Genomic DNA, 22,176 nt, shown 5'->3' on the forward strand with positions numbered 1-22,176 from the left:
AAGTTTGCAAATGAACATCTGGATGATTCTGAGAGTGATTGGGAGAAGGTGCTGTGGTCAGATGAGACTAAAATGGAGCTCTTTGGCATTAACTCAACTCGCCGTGTTTGGAGGAAGAGAAATGCTCCCTATGACCCAAAGAACACCGTCCCCACTGTCAAGCATGGAGGTGGAAACATTATGTTTTGGGGGTGTTTCTCTGCTAAGGGCACAGGACTACTTCACCGCATCAATGGGAGAATGGATGGAGCCATGTACCGTCAAATCCTGAGTGACAACCTCCTTCCCTCCACCAGGACATTAAAAATGGCTCGTGGCTGGGTCTTCCAGCACGACAATGACCCAAAACATACAGCCAAGGCAACAAAGGAGTGGCTCAAAAAGAAGCACATTAAGGTCATCGAGTGGCCAAGCCAGTCTCCAGACCTTAATCCCATCGAAAACTTATGGAGGGAGCTGAAGATCCGAGTTGCCAAGCGACAGCCTTGAAATTTTAATGATTTACAGATGATCTGCAAAGAGGAGTGGGCCAAAATTCCATCTAACATGTGTGCAAACCTCATCATCAACTACAAATAATGTCTGACTGCGGTGCTTGCCAACAAGGGTTTTGCCACCAAGTATTAAGTCTTGTTTGCTAAAGGGATCAAATACTTATTTCTCTGTGCACAATGCAAATAAATATATATAATTTTGACAATGCGATTTTCTTTTTTTTTTTTTATATAATCTATCTCTCACTGGTAAAATTAACCTAGCCTAAAAATTCTAGACTGTTCATGTCTTTGACAGTGGGCAAACTTACAAAATCAGCAAGGGATCAAATACTTATTTCCTCCACTGTGTATATATATATATATATATATATATATATATATATATATATATATATATATATATCAACATATTTAATCTATTTTAACCTGACTCCATTAAAAACCTAAAAATTCAGGTTAGACTGCAGGATACTCAAATATGTCTCTCACATGTCATACTCACAGGGGCTCAAGAAGCTAAAATATGGGAAATGTGAATGTTTCCATACTTTCCCATTCTCAGAAGTCTACTTCCTTTGGATAACCTTCCTTTCTGACCAGTCCTTCAGGTCACATATCCAAGCCGTTATCACCTCCTGCTACCCCTATCTAAAAGCAAAAATCTTTGTTCTAATCTTCCGATACCGCCCTAGACCAGGGGTCAGCAACCTGTGGCAGCGTTGCTACAGCCGTCATGTGGGGCACGGTTTGCTGGCACAATTCCCTCTCTGGTATTCAGTAGCCGTGATGTCTCCTACGTGCCCCCCCTAAGCTGGTGTTCAGTAGCCGCGGTCTCTTCAATGTGTACCCACCCATGCAGGTGTTCAGTATATGTGGTGTCTCCTATTTGCACCCCTTAAGCTGGTGTTCAGTAGTCGCTCTCTCCTGTGTTCAACCACCCTTAAGCTGGTATTCAGTAGCCACGGTCTCTCCTGTGTGCACCCCCAAGCTGGTGTTCAGCAGCTTCGTATGCACAACAGATAGATAATTTTTGCAAAAAAAGTCAGGGACAAGAGTCACACAGGAATATAAAATTTAATTAAAGTGTAACTAAACGTTCGACAAACTTCTGACATGTCATAGTGACATGTCAGAAGTTTGGATTGGTGGGGGTCCGAGCACTGAGACCCCCACCAATCGCTAGAACAAAGCAGCTGAAGCACTCGTGTGAGTGCTCAGCTGCTTTGTTTCTGTCCGGCTTTTTCCGGAAAGCCGATGTATTGGAGTACGGGCTCATAGACTTTGTATTGAATGATATATATGATTCATTGAACGATACATTCATTTCCGGAAAAAGCCGAACAGACACGAAGCAGCTGAGCCAGGGGCGTAACTAGGAAACACTGGGTACCCCTCCCCTGGGTATCACACAACCCCCCTTGTAGAGAGTGCCTCCCTATACATGCCGCCACACAGCGCCCCTATAGATAGCACCATACACAGCCCCCTGTAGATAACGCCATACAGCCCTCCCCTGTAAATAACACCATACAGCCCCCTGTAGATAACGCCATACAGCCCCCCTGTAGATAACGCCATACAGCCTCCTGTAGATAACACCATACAGCCCCCCTGTAGATAGCGCCATATATAGCCCCTGTAGATAATGCCATACAGCCCCCCTGTAGATCACGCCATAGAGCCCCCCTGTAGATAGCACCATACAGCCCCCTGTAGATAAAGCCATACATCCCCCCTGTAGAGAACGCCATACAGCCCCCTGTTAGATAACACTATACAGTCCCCCCTGTAGATAACGCCATACAGCCCCCTGTAGATAACGCCATACAGCCCCCCTGTAGATAACGCCATACAGACCCCCCATGTAGATAACGCCATACAGCCCCCAATCCCCCCCCCAAAAAAAAACGGCCTATAGTTTGTCCTACAAAAGAGATGTATCCCCTACGCACAGGATAGGGGATACATGTGTGATCGCTGGCAGCGATAAGGAGAACGGGGGAACGAAAGTCCCCCAAAGTTCTCCATGAGAAACCTCGGACTTCCGGGGTTTGCGCAGTTCAATAAAAATGAAAAGAGCGCTGTTCACGCATGCGTACAAGCGCGACCGGTGCACAATTAATTTCTATGGAGCTGCCGACAGACCCCGGAAGTCCGAGGTTTGTCATGGAGAACTTTGGAGGACTTTTGGTCGCCCGTTCTCCTTATTGCTGGGCGTCCCAGCGATCCCACATGTATCGCCTATCCTGTGGATAGGGGAAGCATGTCTTTTGTAGGAACAACCCCTTCAGTGGTGTCGCGCTGTAGCAGCCATAGCGGCTGCTAGCGAAGCCTCCGACTATGGGGGGAGGCCGAGCCGGCGGGCGGCACGGGCCCCCTCATGCTGCGAGCCCCGTAGAAGCCGCTATGGCTGCTACAGCGGTAGTTACGCCACTGAGCTGAGTGCTCACACAAGTGCTTCAGCTGCTTCATTCTAGCGATTGGTGGGGCTCTCAGTGCTCGGACCCCCACCAATCCAAACTTCTGACATGTCACTTTGACATGTCAGAAGTTTGTCGAACGTTTAGCTACACTTTAATGGATTTATGTCACATACGTGGTAGCAGTGTGTCTTATATGACTCATGTTTGCATGGCAGACAGAGTACTTCATCATTGATTTTTTGTTTAATCGCCACACAAAAAATGTTCCCTACCCCTGCCCTAGATGTAACCTCGCAAGACCTTATTTACTGCTCTCCTCTCGTCTGTTCCTTACATCACCATGTGCAAAAATTTTCCCACTTTGGAACTTATTCCCGAAAACATCAGACTCTCTCCAAATTCCAAAAATACCTGAAAACTCGCCTATTTAGGAAAGCCTGCAACCTGCAATAACCCTGTCCCGTCTATACAACTGTATGTGCAGCGTCTACCCTCAGATTTTTATCTCTCTTCAGGGCAGGGTCTTCTCTCCTTCTGTATTTTTAATGTACAGTGCCCTGGTAGCTTATCGTGCTATAAGAGAAGTAATAATAATGATAATAATTATAATAATAATAACGCTTGGCTGTAGCTGTTTCTGTCTGGCATATGAGAAGACAGAGTGGTCACCAGTGTTTTTTCTCTTTTTTTCAGTTTCTGAGTACCCTCACATCTGATGTGCACTTTAAAAGCTTGCATTGCAGGGTGAATGCATTTACAAGTCATTTCTGAATGCACGTGCTTAAGCTGTATATATACACCAATGTTTTAGTGCCACAAATGGTGCACAACTTTAATTTTACCAATCTACTTAGTCCCACCTCTTTTTCCACATAATGTTCAAAACTGTAAAATATGTAGTGTAAATTGTGTCTAAAATCCATAATAAATTTTGTGCATGCCACTTTAAGCAATGTTTTAGAACGGATTTGTTTTTTTTTATTTTGCCGTGTTTACATAGTAAAGGGTTAACAAACAAACTATTTATTTTATGTACTTTTATTTTTGCACTGTGAAATTTTGTGGTGGTTGGAATTTCAAAAATATATAAAAAGAAAAAGCAGAGGATCAGTACTAACTGATACATCTATACACTAGCGTTGAGAAAATATTAGTTGAGTGTTAGCACTAATCAAAAATATGCAGAATATATTTGCTATAAAGCAGCAATTACATTAGTACATAGTTTAGATAAATGAACATAGAGGCATTATATATTATATATAAATTCACTTTGCATTAAGTAATACACCTTTGACCTTGCCTTGTCATTTAAGGAAGTGAAAGCTTCTATGATGATGGCAGCTGGGTCCCTGATGAAAAATTATGCATCTCATAAACTGCTTTTCTGCTGAAATGTCAAACTAGAGAAGGTCTCTACCTTAAACTCAGGGATTGGCATTTTCCTTCTGTCTCCTTTGTTGCTATGAAGCACTCATGAACAGGGATGACATATCTTGGACAGGTAAGGGGAACGAACTGTCAAAAATCTATTATTAGGGTTCTGATCTCCTCTGCGCTGACTACTGATGACACCATGTCATGAGATCTTGAACAATGTACAAGAGAAAGAAAAAAATAAACCATAAAAAATAAAATCATAAAAATATAATAAATAATAATAGTTATTTGACCGTACAAAGCTTTGAGCATGCTGTTAACTTGATAGTATATCATTCTAATCACTTCACCAAATACAATACATGTGAAAGAGAAGACTAGACATATGTTTTCATAAGCTTCAGATATTTTTTGGATAATAAAAGTTTATTATTATGTTTAGATAATCTTATTAAAAGGTAATCTTATCTAGATTATTTAGATAATCTTATCTAAACTGCTAAATCTATCTTGTTTTTAGATCCACAGGATATGCCATAAATGTCTATTAGATGCAGGTACCAGCTCTGTGGCCCTTACCTATCCTGAGAACGTGAGTCATTTGACCCCCATCTGGCTTGGTGAGGTGGCCATCGCATCTAGGAGGAAAGTGAATGGAGAGGAATAGAAAGGAAAGGCTTTTTTCATTGTTTCCTTTGGGAGTTATGGATACAGCCGAGCGCACCTCTCCATTCTGGGCTGCCTGAGACAGCATATGGGTTGGGTGTCCCCTGTTCTCGAGATAGATGTAGGTCCTAGCTCTGGAACCTTCACCTATCAGATATTTATGTCCTAGGCCCAGTTCACACAGCATTTTTTGGCGAAATCAGCACCAAAAAACGGCCCAAATCTCTTTCCATTCATTTCAATGGGAGGTAGAGGTGTTTTTTTTTCCAGGTGGTTTGTGTCACTTGCGGAAAAAAAAAGCTTCATGCCCTGTCCTGTTTCTGCATCTGAAACTCCATCAATGAGAGGCCATTAACAACTGCACGATTCTTTGGAGCGTTTTTTGACACGGTTTTTGACCAAAATCCCACTGTGGTTCTTGCATTTATTTATTTATTATTTATTTCTGTTAGTTATATAGCGGCAACATATTAGGCAGCGCTGTACAAAGGTCCACACTTACTGTCCCCATTGGGGCTAACAATCTAAGTTCCCTATCAGTATGTTTTTGGGGTGTGAGAGGAAACCGGAGAACCCGGAGGAAACCACCGAGCCATCGTGCTGACCGTGCGTAATTATAAAAAAAATGCTAAAAAAATATAAATGTGTAAAAAAAAGCATCAAAGAAGACTTGCATTTCTAAAACTGTCTCAAAAATCCTGAAAGGATTTTAAGGTAGATTTTTACTGCTTGGCCAATAATGCCATGTGCAGATACACTTTAACTACATGTTACACAAAATAATTCTGCAATTCTCTAAATTATGGTGAATTAAGTGTTTGGTTATGCAGAAGAAATATATCATGCATGATGGTTGAATGAAACCAGTAGTAAATTTGCATCATGTTCAACACTTTGCTTAAATTACATAAAAGTGGATGAAACGTTGTTGCAGTTTTGTTACTACTGAGATGAAATGGATTGAAGCGACTCATTCCTAATTATTGTCAACACAGACTTTCTACAAAGTATTTGTACTAAATAAATTGGTATGCATGCTGTTACGTGGATGGCTTTCCTCTCACCATAGCGCAGAATACGGTCTTGACAATCTGAAAGATTTTACATCTTTTCCCTTCAGAGTAAAGAGTCACTTGAAAGAAAATTTGAAAACATGAAGCTTTTGCGAACATACTATTCATTTGAAGTCTACATAGATATATTTTTTTTTTAACAAATAGTGAGGAAAGTGAAATTACGGCACTCACCCATATGCTTGTATTTCTATCTTTTATTGTGGCATCCAGGAAAAAGTTAAAAGCGTTCAAGGGAGGACATAGCAGATTGCATGGCAGGTTACAGCCTGTTTCGCACTAAGAGTAGCGCTTCTTCTGACCTAGAATACCACTGCTGGCAGCGTTCTTTTAAACTGCCGTCCGCTGAACTTGCTTAGTAGCTCGTGTAGTTTTTAACTTTTTGCTGGATGCCACAATAAAAGATAGAAATACAACCACATGGGTGAGTGCCGTAATTTCACTTTCCCCACTATTTTTTTTATATATAAGAGTGTGTTCTCTGTTTTTTACTGAGCACCGGCCAAGGTTTCGATAAGAAACTCCTGTTTCATTTGTTCTACAAAATCTGTTCCCTACCTCAAAGACTGACTAGTAGTGCCAACATTCTTCTACTGTACTTTCTTCTTTTTTATTAACTATAATGCAAAGGCATAAAAAGGTTAAAGAACTATACCTGGGCCCTCCACCTCACCATGATGTCAATAATGGCATTGTATACATAATCTATTTACATTATACAATGTATTTATGTGTATAGTGTGATACCTCCGACTGCTTTGGTTACATTATTTAGCATATAGTAATCATCCCATCGCTGCTTCACCTTTATATAATACTGCTTTCATATATGGCTGGATAGACTACAGATCCCCAAGGTGCTGTTGTGATTGTAATGTCTCCAACTCCTACACCACAGCGAACATTAATACATGATATTTGTAATATTGTAATTATTGAAATTTGACAAAAAACGTTTTTCATTAAATAAAAACATTAAATAACAGTGCATTTAATTAGTCATTATTAGACTAGAAGTATAAAGAAAGTTGATCCAGCGCTGCAGGTATGTTGTTAAAAGGGAACGTGGTCCCAATTTTATTGTATCAAAAAGTTTAAAAATTCGATGTCAGGTGCATGTGGGCATCAAGGCAGTAATGGGTGGATATTTCAGCGCTGAAATATCCACCCATTACTGCCTTGATGCCCACATGCACCTGACATCGAATTTTTAAACTTTTTGATACAATAAAATTGGGACCACGTTCCCTTTTAACAACATACCTGCAGCGCTGGATCAACTTTCTTTATACTTCTATTCTTTGCCGTGGACCGTTGCGGAGATCCGAGCGAGGCCAAAGTGTCAGGCGGTGAACTGGTGAGCTGGAGGTTTCCTCCCCCCATTCTTCATTATTAGACTGGTAGCCCTCCTCACTACAGCTCCCCTTGAGTGGTAACATATGCACAGTACCGTATTAGAGTTGGTATGACCATCAACGGGGACAGAGCTGTAAAAGGTCTAAAGGACAGTACTGTACGCCTCTGATTTCTTATAAAGACATATCAGACATTTTGTCGGATTTTGTTTGGTGCTTGATGAGAAGCTGTACTATAAAGTTATTCTCCCCTAGACGTGTTGTAGTATGTTTCAAAACCTTGGTCATGGAGTTTCTTAAAATGTTTTAATGTCCTTAAAGTGTTATGATGCCAGGAACGTGACTTACCATCATTTGGACCTTCCAGACATTCTAATATACTCTAGTATACTCTAATAACACAGAGTCCACACAGCTGATTTCTAAAATCCAATTGTTTCAGGGATAATTTATGGCAGTCATAGAAAGGGTGTATTCACGTGTGAAGGTTGCGATCAGTTTTGATCAGGTTATTGGATTCGAATAAGAGGTAAAGTAGTATCTATCTTCTATACTTTCTCTCCCTTTATGGTCAACCCCTGGTTTTGTCTTTAAAAACTGCATAAAAAAACATCCTAAGACCTCATTCACACATGATGGTTTTATAGCGGTTTAGTAATAGTCGCTATTAATTGTTTTCAATTATGCCCCACACCGGTTCAATCAAAGTTGTATGTAAATTAGCGAGTCTGCATCCTCAGGCCTTTTTTTCTGCCGAATCCTCGAAAGCAGCTCTTGGAGTGGGTGTATTAATAAACTAAATGCAGACAAATTTGCTTCTGGTTAATGCAGTTTGAGCCTGTGTCCCTGTTCTTTGGAAGAAATCTACTGCTCCAACCATTGCGCAGTGGTTACGTAGAGTGGATGACATTATGAGGATGGAGGAGCTCACCTCGTCGCTGCGAAACATTGAGGTTTGAGAAATCACAGTTTGGAACCCTTAGGTTCAATTTCAGACCTCGAACACATATAAGTCTCCGCTGACGTCTGATACGGACTCGTCCTTTTAGCGCTTTGTAACTACAACTGATATTGAGCAATTCTCTTCCTTTAGTTTTCAACCCCCATTATTTCATCCTTTCCACTTTTTCCCTTCCTCCTCCCATATGTCCGGTTTGTCTTGGCCAGGGTCATAACAATGGTCTCTGACTTCGTTTTAATGTAGGTATCATGCTGTAACTCTCGATGATAACTTCTCAAAACTGATACCCTTAACCTTGATTGTGGCTTATTTGTCTGTTCCTTATTTGTTTTTGTATCTCTTGGCACAGTTCTTTGTGTATTGTGTTTTTTATATTGTTATAATTCAAATAAAAATCAGAATTTAAAAAAAAAAGTTGCTTCCCTAACTTATGAACCCGCTGGCTTTTCCTATATCTGAAACGCCCAGCGGACTTCTAACTGCTGATTTACATACGGCACTGGAAAGGTTTGTGATTAGATAAGGTATGGGGCACACTTTTAAAATACTGTTTTAGGGGAACAAATACTGTACATCACAGGTAGAGCAGTTTGGGTACCAAAACAGGAGGTTTCCTTTAAATACAATACAACTAAACCCTTATAAAAATGTATACAGCCCAGTACAATGGGAATCAATGGCAGACCTAAGCAACCGTATAGGCATACATTTGTATACATTTGTATACATATAGTGAATGCATTCAGCACAACACTTCAAATGTGCCAAATCTGCGGTGGAAAAGAGTCTTAAGCATTGAACAATTATGCATTGAACTATTTTGTGCTAAACCCTTTAAGAACGCGAAAGTCAATCACAGTCACAACCACAAGCCCCCCCCCCCCACGTGCTGTGTCTATGTGATAAGAACGCGGCTAATTTTGACATTAAGTCAATCACAATCACGACCACAAGGCCCCCCCCATGCTGTGTCTATGTGATAAGAGTGGCGTAAATCTACAGTGCTGGGAATTAGGCCCGAGTTGCCAGCGCTACACATTAACAGCAGAGGGTGGAAAAGGTTTAATACTTGGGACTTCAAATCACTTTGTAATGATTGTTTTTACTTTGCTATAAGGAAACTTTTTTGTTCCCATGGCATATGTTTAAATGCAAAAAATATGAAGCTGATTTTAAGAGAAGAGAGCCTCTTAATCCGGAGCTGCTTTTTAAAGCAATTTTGTTTTTTGACGAGTATTTTGAACTTTTTTTCAAGCGTATTTTGAGACATATTTTTGAAGCGTTTCTTCTAGTGTCATTTGAAAATCATCTTGTTAAAATGCTTCAAGAAGTGACATATCCCTTATTTTTTTACTAGGCGTATTTTTGGAGGCATTTTTTTTTATTAAGCAGCGTAATAATACGTCTTATATGAACTACACAGTGTATTTCCCATTGAAATCAATGGGAATCTGTTTGCAAGCGTATTTCAAGTGTATTTTAGAGCGTATAACAAGAGTTTTACGCTCAGAAATATGCCTAAAAATATACCATGTGAACATACTCTTCATCACTATAAGAAATCCCTTAGCAATTCCATTCTGCTATTGTTATAGAGTAAAACACAAAAGTCTGACACTTGAGTGGGACACCCTTTTAGGCACTGTATCCATCGGCTTGTATATGTGTTTTTGTTGCTTATTTTAGGCATTTTGATCATTATTATTAATGTTATTTTAAATGAAAAAGATGTTCATGAGTAACATCATTCTTAGGTTATGTTATTAGATTTTTCATGCACAATGGACTTATTGACCTTCTTATCCCCACTGCTAATGTGATGGCATGTGGAAAATGAAAAGAAATGATAGCATTAATCTTTCATGCTACAATCCAAGGACTTCTATTAACTTCATCCATGTGCTTATATCCTGTGCTTATATCATGTGCTGTTTCCACATTACTGTAAAGAACCTATTAATTTTTTTTTTGTATTAGTGACATTTTTTTAGTGGATTCTTTTAGATAGTATCTTGATTATTCTCTGATTATTTATTATATTATGGGAATTTACTAAATTCTGTATATGCTTTCTTCTTTGATGTGTATGTAAATAATAGCTGTATAATCGAGGTGTTCGAAGATTTAGTCACTACAACCATCCAGTAATGTATATTGCTGGGGGGGGGGGGGGGGGGAAAGATTCTCTGCTAGTCACATTTTCACATTATGAAGTTACATTGAATTTCTTACACAACTGATGTAACACATATTTAGTCTATTCATTGACATAATTGCCAATTTCTGTAGTGGTCCTTGTCTGAACTTAAGGCAATCAATGTCCTGCTCACATAGACATTTTTGGTACTTCTTTATGTCATCATCAGACTGGGAACATAAGCCTCAAAGATGTTTTTAGAGTTACAGAAAAAGAGGGATATTTAGATGCCTGGTTGAAGTTGTATTCCAGCTGTTATTGGTGGGGTTCGAGCACTGAGACAGTATTTCATTGAAATCGGGATTCATTATATGACTTGTATTCTGCATTTTCCCCTCCCATTCCTATCTTTAAGGGTATGTTCACACGTAGTGACCAAAAACGTCTGAAAATACGGAGCTGTTTTCAAGGGAAAACAGCTCCTGATTTTCAAAAGTTTTTTAAGCCACTCGCAATATTCGCAGCATTTTTCACTGCGTTTTTACGGCCGTTTTTGGAGCTTTTTTCGATAGAGTCAATGAAAAACCGCTCCAAAAATGTCCCAAAAAGTGACCTTCACTTCTTTTTCGCTGCCTTTTTTTTACATATCTTCTATACACTGCACACAGAGAAGAGGAAAATCCTGCTCTCCTATCTCTATCTATCACATATAAAGAGGCTGCAGCATTATAGAGGAGATTATACAGCAGTAATGAGCAGTGTAGCTAAAAATCTAGCACTGGGGTGATATATAACACTTACTAGAAGCTGCAGCACATCTCTGTGTGTCTTTCTCACTCTGCTCCCCCCCTCCCCTCCCCTCCCAATAGATTTGTATGGGTAGTGTGTCTTTTTATTTTGCTAATCCCTCCTCCTGCGTCCCCTCTCCTATCCATAGAGTTCTATTGGCAGGCAGGGAAGAGACACCCACGCCCTTGTACTCCGTCTCCTGTGCTCTGTAACTAGGGATGAATTTTTCTTGACAACAGGGGGTGGACAACAGATTACAGGGAAGGAGACACCTAGTAGCAGTATTTTCACACAGAATTTGCTTGGATAAAACAACTCAATTTTGATACTAAGTAAATTAGAAAGTTGATCTATATCAGGTATTCTATTAGATTAGCATAAGTTATTTGAAAAGCAAAGGCCCTTTTACACCGGCCAATAAGCCACCGGTGCAGCAAGCGCCAATCAATGAGACATCGTTGATGAGTGCTCATTTGCTCCTGTCACACGGAGCTATGGATGGGGACGAGCCGTTGTTACTCCGATCGCTCGTCCCCATAGATTATTATCATGTCGGGAGCACATCTCCCTGTTTAAACAGGGGGATGTTCTGCCGCCAACGATAATATTTCACTTCTTTACAATAATACGACCAGCAGATAATCGAGCGCTTGCTCGGTCATCTGCTGATCGTTACCCTGTTTACACAGGGCAATTATCGGCAATGAGCGTTATATAAACGCTTGTCTGCCCGATAATCGTGTCCATTTAGTGTCCATTTAAGTTACACCTCTGTGCTCTATAATATCTTATTAGAGATTTTTAAATAAAGTATAACCAAATCTTTAATTGTTGCTTCCTTTTGACTCCCTTTAATGTTCTGCAAGATTAATTTTTTCTTTTCATATACGAAATAAGTAATTTTTAGAATTTTAGAAATTTTTTATAAAAAATATATTGACTTCAGTTTTGTATCTAGTGAGAAAAACATTAACTATTAATGTTAGGATTTTTACACTTTCTAAGATGCAACATGTTACATGCAAAAAACAAACAAACAAACAAACAACTGTATAAAAGAAGCAGGACATGAATTGTCTCTTTCCTAGTGACCTTACTCTGGTATTATACTACTGGGCTCTACTGTTAAGGAAAGGGCAACAACAGACTCTCTACACTAAATATGTTCCATCTGTCACAGTTATTAGAAATGCAATGACCAAGACTGTGCTCAGAGAATTGTGTCCTACAGTGAACATGCCATCTGAGCTTCTAACATGGACCCCCTGAGGCTATAAAAGCCTTTAAGGAGCGTTTATGACATAAAGGGCAACACCTACCAGACACACCACCATATGTGGTCCTGCTCCCTCTTCCAACAGCAGGCCATGGTGTTCCGTCTGCTTTGAGTCCCATCAGTCCTGAGACAGTATTAGTTGCAGTAACACCATCTGCACCACCTGTGAAATAGAAAATGTTTAAGTTTAACCCATTTAAATCACATAAGAGAAGGTTACTCTTTCTTTTTTCTTTTTTTTTTAGAAAGGCTTGTCAGTGTATCATGTTAACAAATGAAATATGTGACTTATATCTCATAATAGGGGAATGCACACAAACATGTTCATCGTAATTCTACTTAATGTGCATTTTATTTAAAAACGACAAAGCAGATTATTATTAATAATACAAGTAGTAATAATTATACTAAAATGAATAAAATGCTCATGTTGCAACTTTTGCTTATACTAGACCTAAAAATCTAATTTTATGTTTACATTTTTAAATATTTAAAGTCAATTTCAACTGAGCAAGCATTCATGTAAATGCTGGTGACATAACAAAAATCAACTGAATTCTTTTTTAAGAGCCAATAATACAATTATACGCAAAATCATTGGATTATTATCATTTATATTATTAATAATAATGATAATAATAATAATAAGCAATTGTTTTTTTAGCTAAAATGTGCATTAAGCAGAATAATTACAATGTACATTGGGGGGAATTAATTAAGACTGGCGTTTCATATGCCAGTCTTAAGTTATGTTCACATTGGCAAATTGCAGGTGTATTTTGGTACGTAATATGCCGCAAAAACACACTTACAATACGTCTAGAAACAGCTCCCATTGAATTCAATAGGAAATCCGCTGTGTAGTTGAGACAAAGTGCATTTTTATACTAACTAATTCAAATACGCAGTGCAAAAATATGCCTCGTAAGAAGAAGTAGCATGTCACTTCTTGAGGCGTTTTACAAACTAATTTTCCATTAACCACTACCAAAAATGCTTAGAAAATATGCCTCAAAATACACTTGCAAAAATGCTATGAAAGACAGCTCCAAAAACAAAAAGAGATTATTTTATTTTGAAAGCAGCCTTGTTTTTTTTTCTGCCTCAAACATAAGTCACACGCCTCTTAAAAATTTAGGTGCATCTCTGGCAGTCGGTGCGCCAAAAAAACTAATCTAGTCCAGCTAAGGGATAGAGTAGATTTGCGCTATCATTTATGCCAGTTTTTTGGCATAAATTAAAGCAAATTGATCGGGCCCCAGTGGCCCCGTCCCTCCTAAGCCCCACACACTGTTTTAGAAAAGTTCTGCGGGGGCCAAAAAAATAGAAAAGTCGCAGAATGTTTGCACAAAATGCAAGTTTCTCCGCAAATCACAACTTTTCTATGCCAGAAAACTGGGGTAGAGAGTTATATAAATTCCCCCTCAACGTTTTACATGCCTGGATGGGTCTTCCACTTAGGTTAGAAAAATCTTGATACCCTTAAAGTGATATTTAAAAAAATAAACAAATTGCCTAATGCTTTTTCATGGACCAATATTGAATATTCAGGACCAGTATGTACTGAAACTGGGTGCATAATTTAAGGATTTACAGGCTTCGGTGGGTTTCCATCTAGGATAGATGAATCATGGTCCCCTTCACATATATGAAGGTCAAAGATCTTGGACTCCAGAATCTATAGGAATAAGCTGCAGTACAGTACTTCATCCAGTGGAAGGGGTATGGCTTTGAGGAGAATTCTTGTGAACCAGTAGACATTCTTACAAAAGAACTTAAGAGATATCGTAACATGCCAACCCCTAGAACCACCAGAGGACTTCCTGGATGAAGGGGATTACTGACAGTATTTAAACCCAGAGAATTCTGTGTCCTAGGCAGTGGGTCTTATCATTACATATTTTAAATCTTTTGAATATATTGTCCAGGTTGTTTTGATTCATGCCTCTCTGTATTCCATGCCTTAGACGCCTGATTAAGATTCTTTTTGACTAGCTATAAAAGTCTGGCCCTTACACTTCCTAATTGCCAGACTACTGAGCTTCCTGCCTGTTGTCTAGTTCCTTGCTGCCTCTATACAAACTTTTGCTGCCCATTGGTGTACTGAACTTGAATGGTTTTCTTACCTTGTCTCTGCCTCACATTACAACTGTTGCTGCTTATCTGTGTATCAAACCTGTACTGTTACTTGACTACTCTAGGTCTCATCACTCTCTTGTCTGATCGTTACACCCACTGAACTCCGAATATGCTACAAACCTTGACAGTGACCACTATTGCTATTAGTGACTGACCACTAAAGCTGTTGTCTTCTGTGGATCCCCTAACCTGGCTCCACAGAAGTCTGGTTGGTAAACACTGCTTTAAGAAAAAGAAAGAGGTGGTAGTAATTACCATCTCATGGCTCAGAGCTTCCAGTGTGAATTTAACTTTTAGGTAGGAAAATATTTTTTTTTAAACCGGCTTCAGTTAGTCAAAACTCTTGCCATGTTTAAATGTTATGAAACTTCCTTTATTATTTAAATGTTTTCATTTATTTATTTACTAGACAAAAATGTTTTCCACCCTTCAATAATATTCATATACAATTATCTTGGGGGCCTAAAATCTGACAATGCTCTGACTGGTCTATAATAATTCACTTAAAGGGGTTTTTCCATAATCATTATTTATCACCTATCCACAGGATAGGTAATAAATATCTGATCAGTGGGGGTCCGACTGCTGGGATCCCCACCGAACACAATAATGGGCTTACATTGCCGTTTCTGGGAGCCCCATAGAAATGGAACGGTGGTGCGCATGGTCGGCCACCGCTCTATTCATTTGTATGGGGCTGCCGAAGATAGCGGATAGGTGATAAATATTAATTATGAGAAAACCCCTTTAATCCACTGTCTGGGTAAAGGACCTGCTGAGGAAAGAAGCTAGTTGATCTTTTGGTCCCTCTAAGGGCATGGGGGTAGCCACAAGTCCTGCATCTACTGTAGTTACAATCCTGATTAAAGGCATTTGTTAATAGGCTGGTTGTATATATTACAGCAGAAATGTTATTCAATAACATTGTAAAAAAGAAATAAAGAAAAATTGATACATATTTTTTTTTATCAGATAAAATCCTGCATTCATTTTCTTTAGGAATATCTTAATAAAAATAATTATAACTAAATGATTGCAATATTATTGCTGTATTTGTATTATTTTTATTATTATTCAGCATTGGGTTAAAATTTCCATTGTAGATAGTATTAACATAAATTTACATTATCACTTTATCAGCCTGTGTTTGGACATACTATTTCACATATTCACTACATAGTGTCAGATTTTTTTTTAGTTACCTTCATGTGCAGCCATTGCAATCTGCACAACATCTGTGACGTTTGGGGTCAGCTTGGCAAAGAATGGAATTTTGACAGCTTGTCTTACCCAGCGGCAGATGTTGCGCACCAGTTCTGGATTCTGTTCAAATAGGTCAGATATGGAAACGAAAAATTAGTAATTTGTCTAATCTAATGAAAACATGGAGCAATGGAGGAAAAAGAAAATCATCAACAGAGCTATTCTTGTAAACCAGTTAAATCAATAATTTAACTGCACCCATTGAAACAAACAGTGCAGATGCATTGTATGCTTGTAATGCAATATAGTTCTTAAGAAATATCTAAATGAATACAAATGTAATTAACACAGGAGGAATAAATCAGGCAACACGGAAAAGAAAAAGGAAAGGTTTACTGGAAATTATTTGTTAATACATTCATTGCAGATGTTGATGGTAAAATGGCTTTTACGGAACAGTAATCTTTATGTAGTAGCTGTGGAAAAGTCTAATAAAAAAATGTTTAACTGAAGAATTTAAGAGAAATGTTACAATTTACTATGACATAATTGTAATTTTAAAAGTTATATAACAACATATCCTATAGGTAAGAGTGGCTTAAAAAATCTTTATAGGGTTGGACTGAGCAGCACAAAAACAGATTACATGGAATCTTAGAGTAATGTTTGCAGCATTGGTTAGCCCCAAAGGGCTTGTCCCATGAGGACAACCTCTCTCCATATGACCGAATCGAGCATATGAACATCATAGGGGGCAGTCTCTGCCCCGAGACCCCTCTATCAGTCAAAGTGGACAGCTGCTGCATAAAGTGGCTCCCACTCTGGAGGATTCAGCTTGACCATGTAATGGGCACTATATAATGGGTAAATGGGTGCCATGCAACACCACATTTCCTGCCACTGCAGGAGAATTGTAAAGGCTGTCAGCTTCCCCCAGCAACAACAGTTAATCACCGGGGATTTCTTCTGCCGAGTCCTCAATTGGAAAATGATTTGACCAGATGCAATAACCCGTTTAAATAATAGTACCCTAAACCAAGAGAGTCTGCTTAGAAAATAACATACAAGGTCCCTGCCATTACTCTCTAAATCCATTAGAAGACTATAGGCTCTTGGACTATGCATCTCTCCTCCATTCGAGTGAATTGTGATGGGCTGCAATACCAGCCCATAGGCAGGAGTGGCACTATTTCTGGATAAAATGCAAACCCTTTTTTCTATTGTCAGACAATCCATCAATGGTTAAATACATTAAAACAGGCTCATCTACACAAGTGGCTTCTCAAGTCATTTTTTCATCAGGATCTCTACTTCAGAAACTCAAGATGCTGCTCATGTGGACAATTCCTAAGTTACACTTCCATTTCCAATTGCTGTATTTTCCCAGCCAATGATCATCACAAGCTCCTTTGTGGTCGTTGGGATAGAATACAAGAACACTCAGACTGTAGAAGCATTTTAAGCAGAATTTCTATGGCATGACCACTCTTGTGTGACAGGTAATCAGCATTTCCTATTGACTACGATGGAACATCTTATCCAAATGACTGTTTGAATACACATGGCATTCAGTATATTTGCCCTCAGTGAGTGTAAGAAACTGTTACAAAAAATGATAGCTCATTAATTTTAAAAGGTTTACATGGCCTGCAAAAATACAATTTAATTGTAGCATCTGTGCGTAACTTAAAAAAATTGCTGTATCTTCCGTTTTGCAAAAGAAACCTGTTTAGATGCTAAATCAAAAACGTGAGATGACACTTTTAAAGCAGATTTTATTTTAACTAAGCAAAACCGTCGGGAAACTCATGAATCTTGGCATTCCCCAACAACATTTCCTCACTGAGAGATTCACATCAATGCAGAAATAGTGGATGAGATTTGGGAGACATTGTTAATCAGTTCAGAGCGGAGGGATGGCATCCAGATGGACAATGATGCTCAGGTATCTAGAGGTTGCTTAGATATAATCTTAGAAGTTGTACAGCCAAACATGCATGAAACTTGTCAAGTAATTAACAAAAAGACGATGTTCCACAGAGTGGAGCTAAATGCAATTCAGGAAGCTGGCACTTGGATTTTGCAGCTGTCATAGATATCCCATGTGTGGCCAGCTGGCGTTGGCAGAAATGCTGCCACAGACAAAAGATTATAGCACAGGGGACATTCAAGACTGACAGTTACATGAAGGCAACATGATGAAGAAAGTGTTTTAATTCATTAGCTTTGTGACCATGCCATCCTTTGAAAATATTTGCCCCAAAATAAGACTTTTTACACTTTTTGTTATATTTTTTTCTTCTCAATAAAACCTTTGTGGTTCATTTTAAACTGCAGACATATTTTAAACATGGTCTCTCCTGCCGGTCCTACACTCTGTTAGTCCACACCCTGTCCTGACCAAAAAAAAATAATAAACCCACAAAATTTGATATGCCTCTTTCCTATACTGGGGGATTACAGACATTGGGTTGGAAGTATTGGTTGAAAAAATTGTATAAAAAATGTTGAGCATGCTGGATTTCTTCAAGTACATGCATATTCAGAATGGGTAGCTATTTGTTGCTAGGCAGCCACTTGAGTCACAAAGTTACATAGTTGATAAGATTGAAAAAAGACACAGGTCCATCAAGCCCAACCTATAATCCTACCGCCTTAATCTAGAGGAAGGCAAAACCCCCATGAGGTTGATTCCAATTGCCTTATTAGGGGATAAATTCCTCCCTGACTCAAATCTGGCAATCAGAATAAATCCCTGGATCAACGTCCCATCTCCAGAATCTAGTACTCATAACCTGTAATATTAGATTTTTCAAGAACGGCATCAAGGCCAACATTGGGGGCACTGATTAGAATACCCTGCGCTTATAGAACATATGCACTAGAGGGTAGAAATGACCATTATTCTATAAACCCAGGTAAAAGAACAGAGCCTAAATGTGATCCCTGCAAGGACCATGGCAAGGAGCATGCAAGGACCATGGCTTCAGGAAATGTTTTTTTTTAATAGTCTTTGTCAATGGCAGACTCCAGTAGATGTCTTTGTCTATCTATGTAAATACATATGCCCTTGAATCAGTACTCATGGAGCAAATTTTTACAAATGCACTTACATATACATTTTATAACATATTCATACACATTTTTGAACACATTGTGTCATAATTAGAGAAACATGTAGAACCTCTTTAAAATCTACTGATTTTAGGCTAGGGCTACACCTAGACTTTTTATTGCCCACTACAAACAAAATCGCTCAGAAATTGCGGTCCATAGGAATGCATTGCTCCAGTCAAGCGATTTGCTAGCGATATGTTTTTAATCACTACATGCTGGGATTTTTCCTTTTTTAGAGTAACCTGAAAATCGCTTGGAAATTGCTTGATAAGATTTTTTACGCTATAGAAAAAGGTTTTACTACAAGCAGTCTAGCTATGGCCCTACTCTGAGTAGTACCAACTGCTATGGCGTCCAAGGGTGCTGTGCGGTCAATTGCAGCTATGAATTTTCTCTTGATGAGACCAATAAAACAGTAGCATGTTGATCTACCATTCATATTCACAATACATATAGATATCAATAGGATTATACATTCCTGGAGAATCCATTTAAAGGGGGAGTTCAAGCGAACAACCCCTTTCATACAGCAGCAACCCCAATAATGAGATGACTACTAGGAGTCCGACTTCAAAGTGTTCATGTTTTCTCAGCATTGTTGCTGCATGAAGAATTTAGTATTACACAGCACCCGTTCAATGGGTGACCATTTAATACATGACAACAGTGACTCCTCCAGAGTGATATCACCTATGCAACCTATGCACTTTGAAATCACATCCTTCCTTATGGTTATCTATCTATGCTACTATTCTCGTGTATTCTCAAGTGCTGACAGACACCTGGAATGTGCCAGGCAGACAAAAAACGTGAAGCAAAATAGTGTGTGTTTTACCATCAAATACCACGTTCTACTGCATTTATTTCTAAATACAGTTTTTGTCTGCATAATAATGACAGATAAAACACATTAAAAACATGCGCTTAGTCTGTGATTACTGCGCAGACAAAACCCGCATCAAAAAGCTGCTGTAATTCCAGGTTAAACGCACATGAATTTTCCCGTGTTTTTTGACCACATGGCAGACTACCAGTGCCTTTCAGCAGGTGAGAATACACTTTTAATAACAATGTATAAACTTGCTTGTATGTGTTTGGTTTTAGTTAACTTACACTTTTATATTAGGAATTTACATAAATAGGAATTCCTCAATTCATTATTGGCATGGCTCCCTTTGTGAGATGTAGAATTCTGATTTGAAGTCTTTAGGACTTTGGGGATTTTAAATGTCTTATTTCTGAGCTGGATGCCTGTCAGCAGAATGCAGACTGCCATAAGCCTATGTATAAATAGAAAGAGGCTTGTATGTTAATGGAAGATAAGTAAGCCACCGGTAACATAAACCCCCTATCGTCCCTACTTTTGTTAGCAAAGTTCTCCTGCTTGTAAATGGAATGATTCAAAAATCATAACTTATTAAAAGGTGCTTAAAGATTATTATATTATACTTACAGTGTACCTAAACTTTAAGGGAGTGAGGTTGATTTTTTTATATTCTGGATTATGTTTCATGAGTATGAGTGTTTTAAAGGGGTAGTCAGGCTTAAAAAAAAAAGTGGACAACTACATACAGTAAAAGTAGTAGTAAAAGTAGTATGGATGTGGAGCTCAAGCCTACGGCCATCTTGCGTTGTCCGCCCCTTGTAAAGGCTTTTTTAAGGCCCTGACAAAGCGTGGACACACGCGGAACGGTCGTAGGCTTGAGCTCCACATCCATACTGCTTTTACTAGTCTGCCGCAATAAACACAAATTATTCTACTGAATGGTGAGTGCCGTGGAATTTTTCTACCAATATTGTTGTGCTATTACTTATCTTTCTAACCACTGAGCACCACCTGTTGTGGATTGAGTTGAATCTACCTGAGAATTGTGATTGTGTCTGATGCTGGGACTCATAGTGATCAAATAACCATAGCAGTGCCAATCTTTTTCTTGACCTCCTGGACATTTACAATCATTATTAAAATGTTAAAAACAATTAAGACTTTATCCTTTTAGTATCCGAAAACGTTTTTGGTTTTTTTCCTACCATCATTTAACACAATTTCAGACCAGAAAAGTAATGTTGTGTACTGTAAAAAATTGGTGCGGTATGTACCATGATTAAACAATATTTCAAGTCTTTAGGTCATGCTGAGGTTACCAGCTAGAGGGCATAAGGTTTTGATGAGGTTTGTGTCATACATAACATTTTTTAAACCAGAGCATATAACTTCTTTAATATATGAGCAGAGCAGTTACAGATGGCTTATTTTAGTAGTCACGTGGGAAAACTACTGGACCCATTACTGTAATAAATAGATACAAAATAACAGGTAAGAAATCATATACTAGCCCACAAGCAATAGCAATTTAAAAACACTAAAGTCTCCTTATTGTCTACTATTTCACATCATGTTTTCAATAGTTATTATATAGCAAATAAATTTTTAACACTATCATTTTGGGTGAGCAAAAACCAAAATATTCTTACCGTTTCCATAGATTTTAAAAGCAATATAATAACGTATTAGAAGTGCAGGATATTGGAAAATAGCAGGTTTACAAAAGATCAGCAATCTTTCATTTTTAGTGAAAAATTGTAATTATAACACAGCCAGATCCTTTGTGAAACGCTCTTTGTAATCCACGTGTCAATGTGTTCATGTTTTCAATGAACTTTAATGCAGATTTCAAAGTATTTATATGTCATGTTTAATACTGTCTATGTAATGTTCGGTTTCCCTTGACATGAGTTTATGTATAGAATTGATATTTTCTGATTCAAAAAGAAAACATATCAATGCTTGTTATTTCTTATGCATATGCAGTTGACAGACCATAAAGTGTTGTTAGCAGCTATACATTATTTCAATTGTGCTCCTATTATGTGCAAAGGTGATCCAATGATAGAGGAAGACGACTAAGCGGAAGTCAATGTTCCCACTGTTGTTTGCCTAGTCCATTAAAATAATTCATGCTGCCATTTGCAGTAACATATATTCTTCTGATGGGTCAGCATGTAAGGGTAATATTTAATATTAGTCTTAATATGTAAGGTAAGCTTAAAGAATTTAAACTACCCAAAGCAGTGTTGAAACTAGTCTGTTGTGTTAGTGAGATCTGAATTATAGGAAGGGCGAAAGGGCGAATTACCCAGGAGCCTCCACTATCAATGG

At 38.5% G+C, this 22,176-nt stretch overlaps 1 protein-coding gene across 2 annotated transcripts in view; it reads right to left on the minus strand.

Annotated features, from left to right (window-relative positions):
• DPYD (dihydropyrimidine dehydrogenase) overlaps window positions 1-22,176 on the minus strand; it is a 751,325-nt gene that overhangs the window by 155,490 nt on the left and 573,659 nt on the right. For both annotated transcript variants that reach the window (XM_075833172.1, XM_075833173.1), the window contains exons 17-18: window positions 15,899-16,019; window positions 12,601-12,720 (exon numbers count right to left, since the gene is read on the minus strand). In XM_075833172.1, the coding sequence (XP_075689287.1) occupies window positions 12,601-12,720; window positions 15,899-16,019 (241 nt within the window). The remainder of the gene's footprint in view (window positions 1-12,600; window positions 12,721-15,898; window positions 16,020-22,176) is intronic.

The sequence above is a fragment of the Rhinoderma darwinii genome, chromosome 7 (genome assembly GCF_050947455.1).
Source record: "Rhinoderma darwinii isolate aRhiDar2 chromosome 7, aRhiDar2.hap1, whole genome shotgun sequence".
Lineage (NCBI taxonomy): Eukaryota > Metazoa > Chordata > Amphibia > Anura > Rhinodermatidae > Rhinoderma > Rhinoderma darwinii.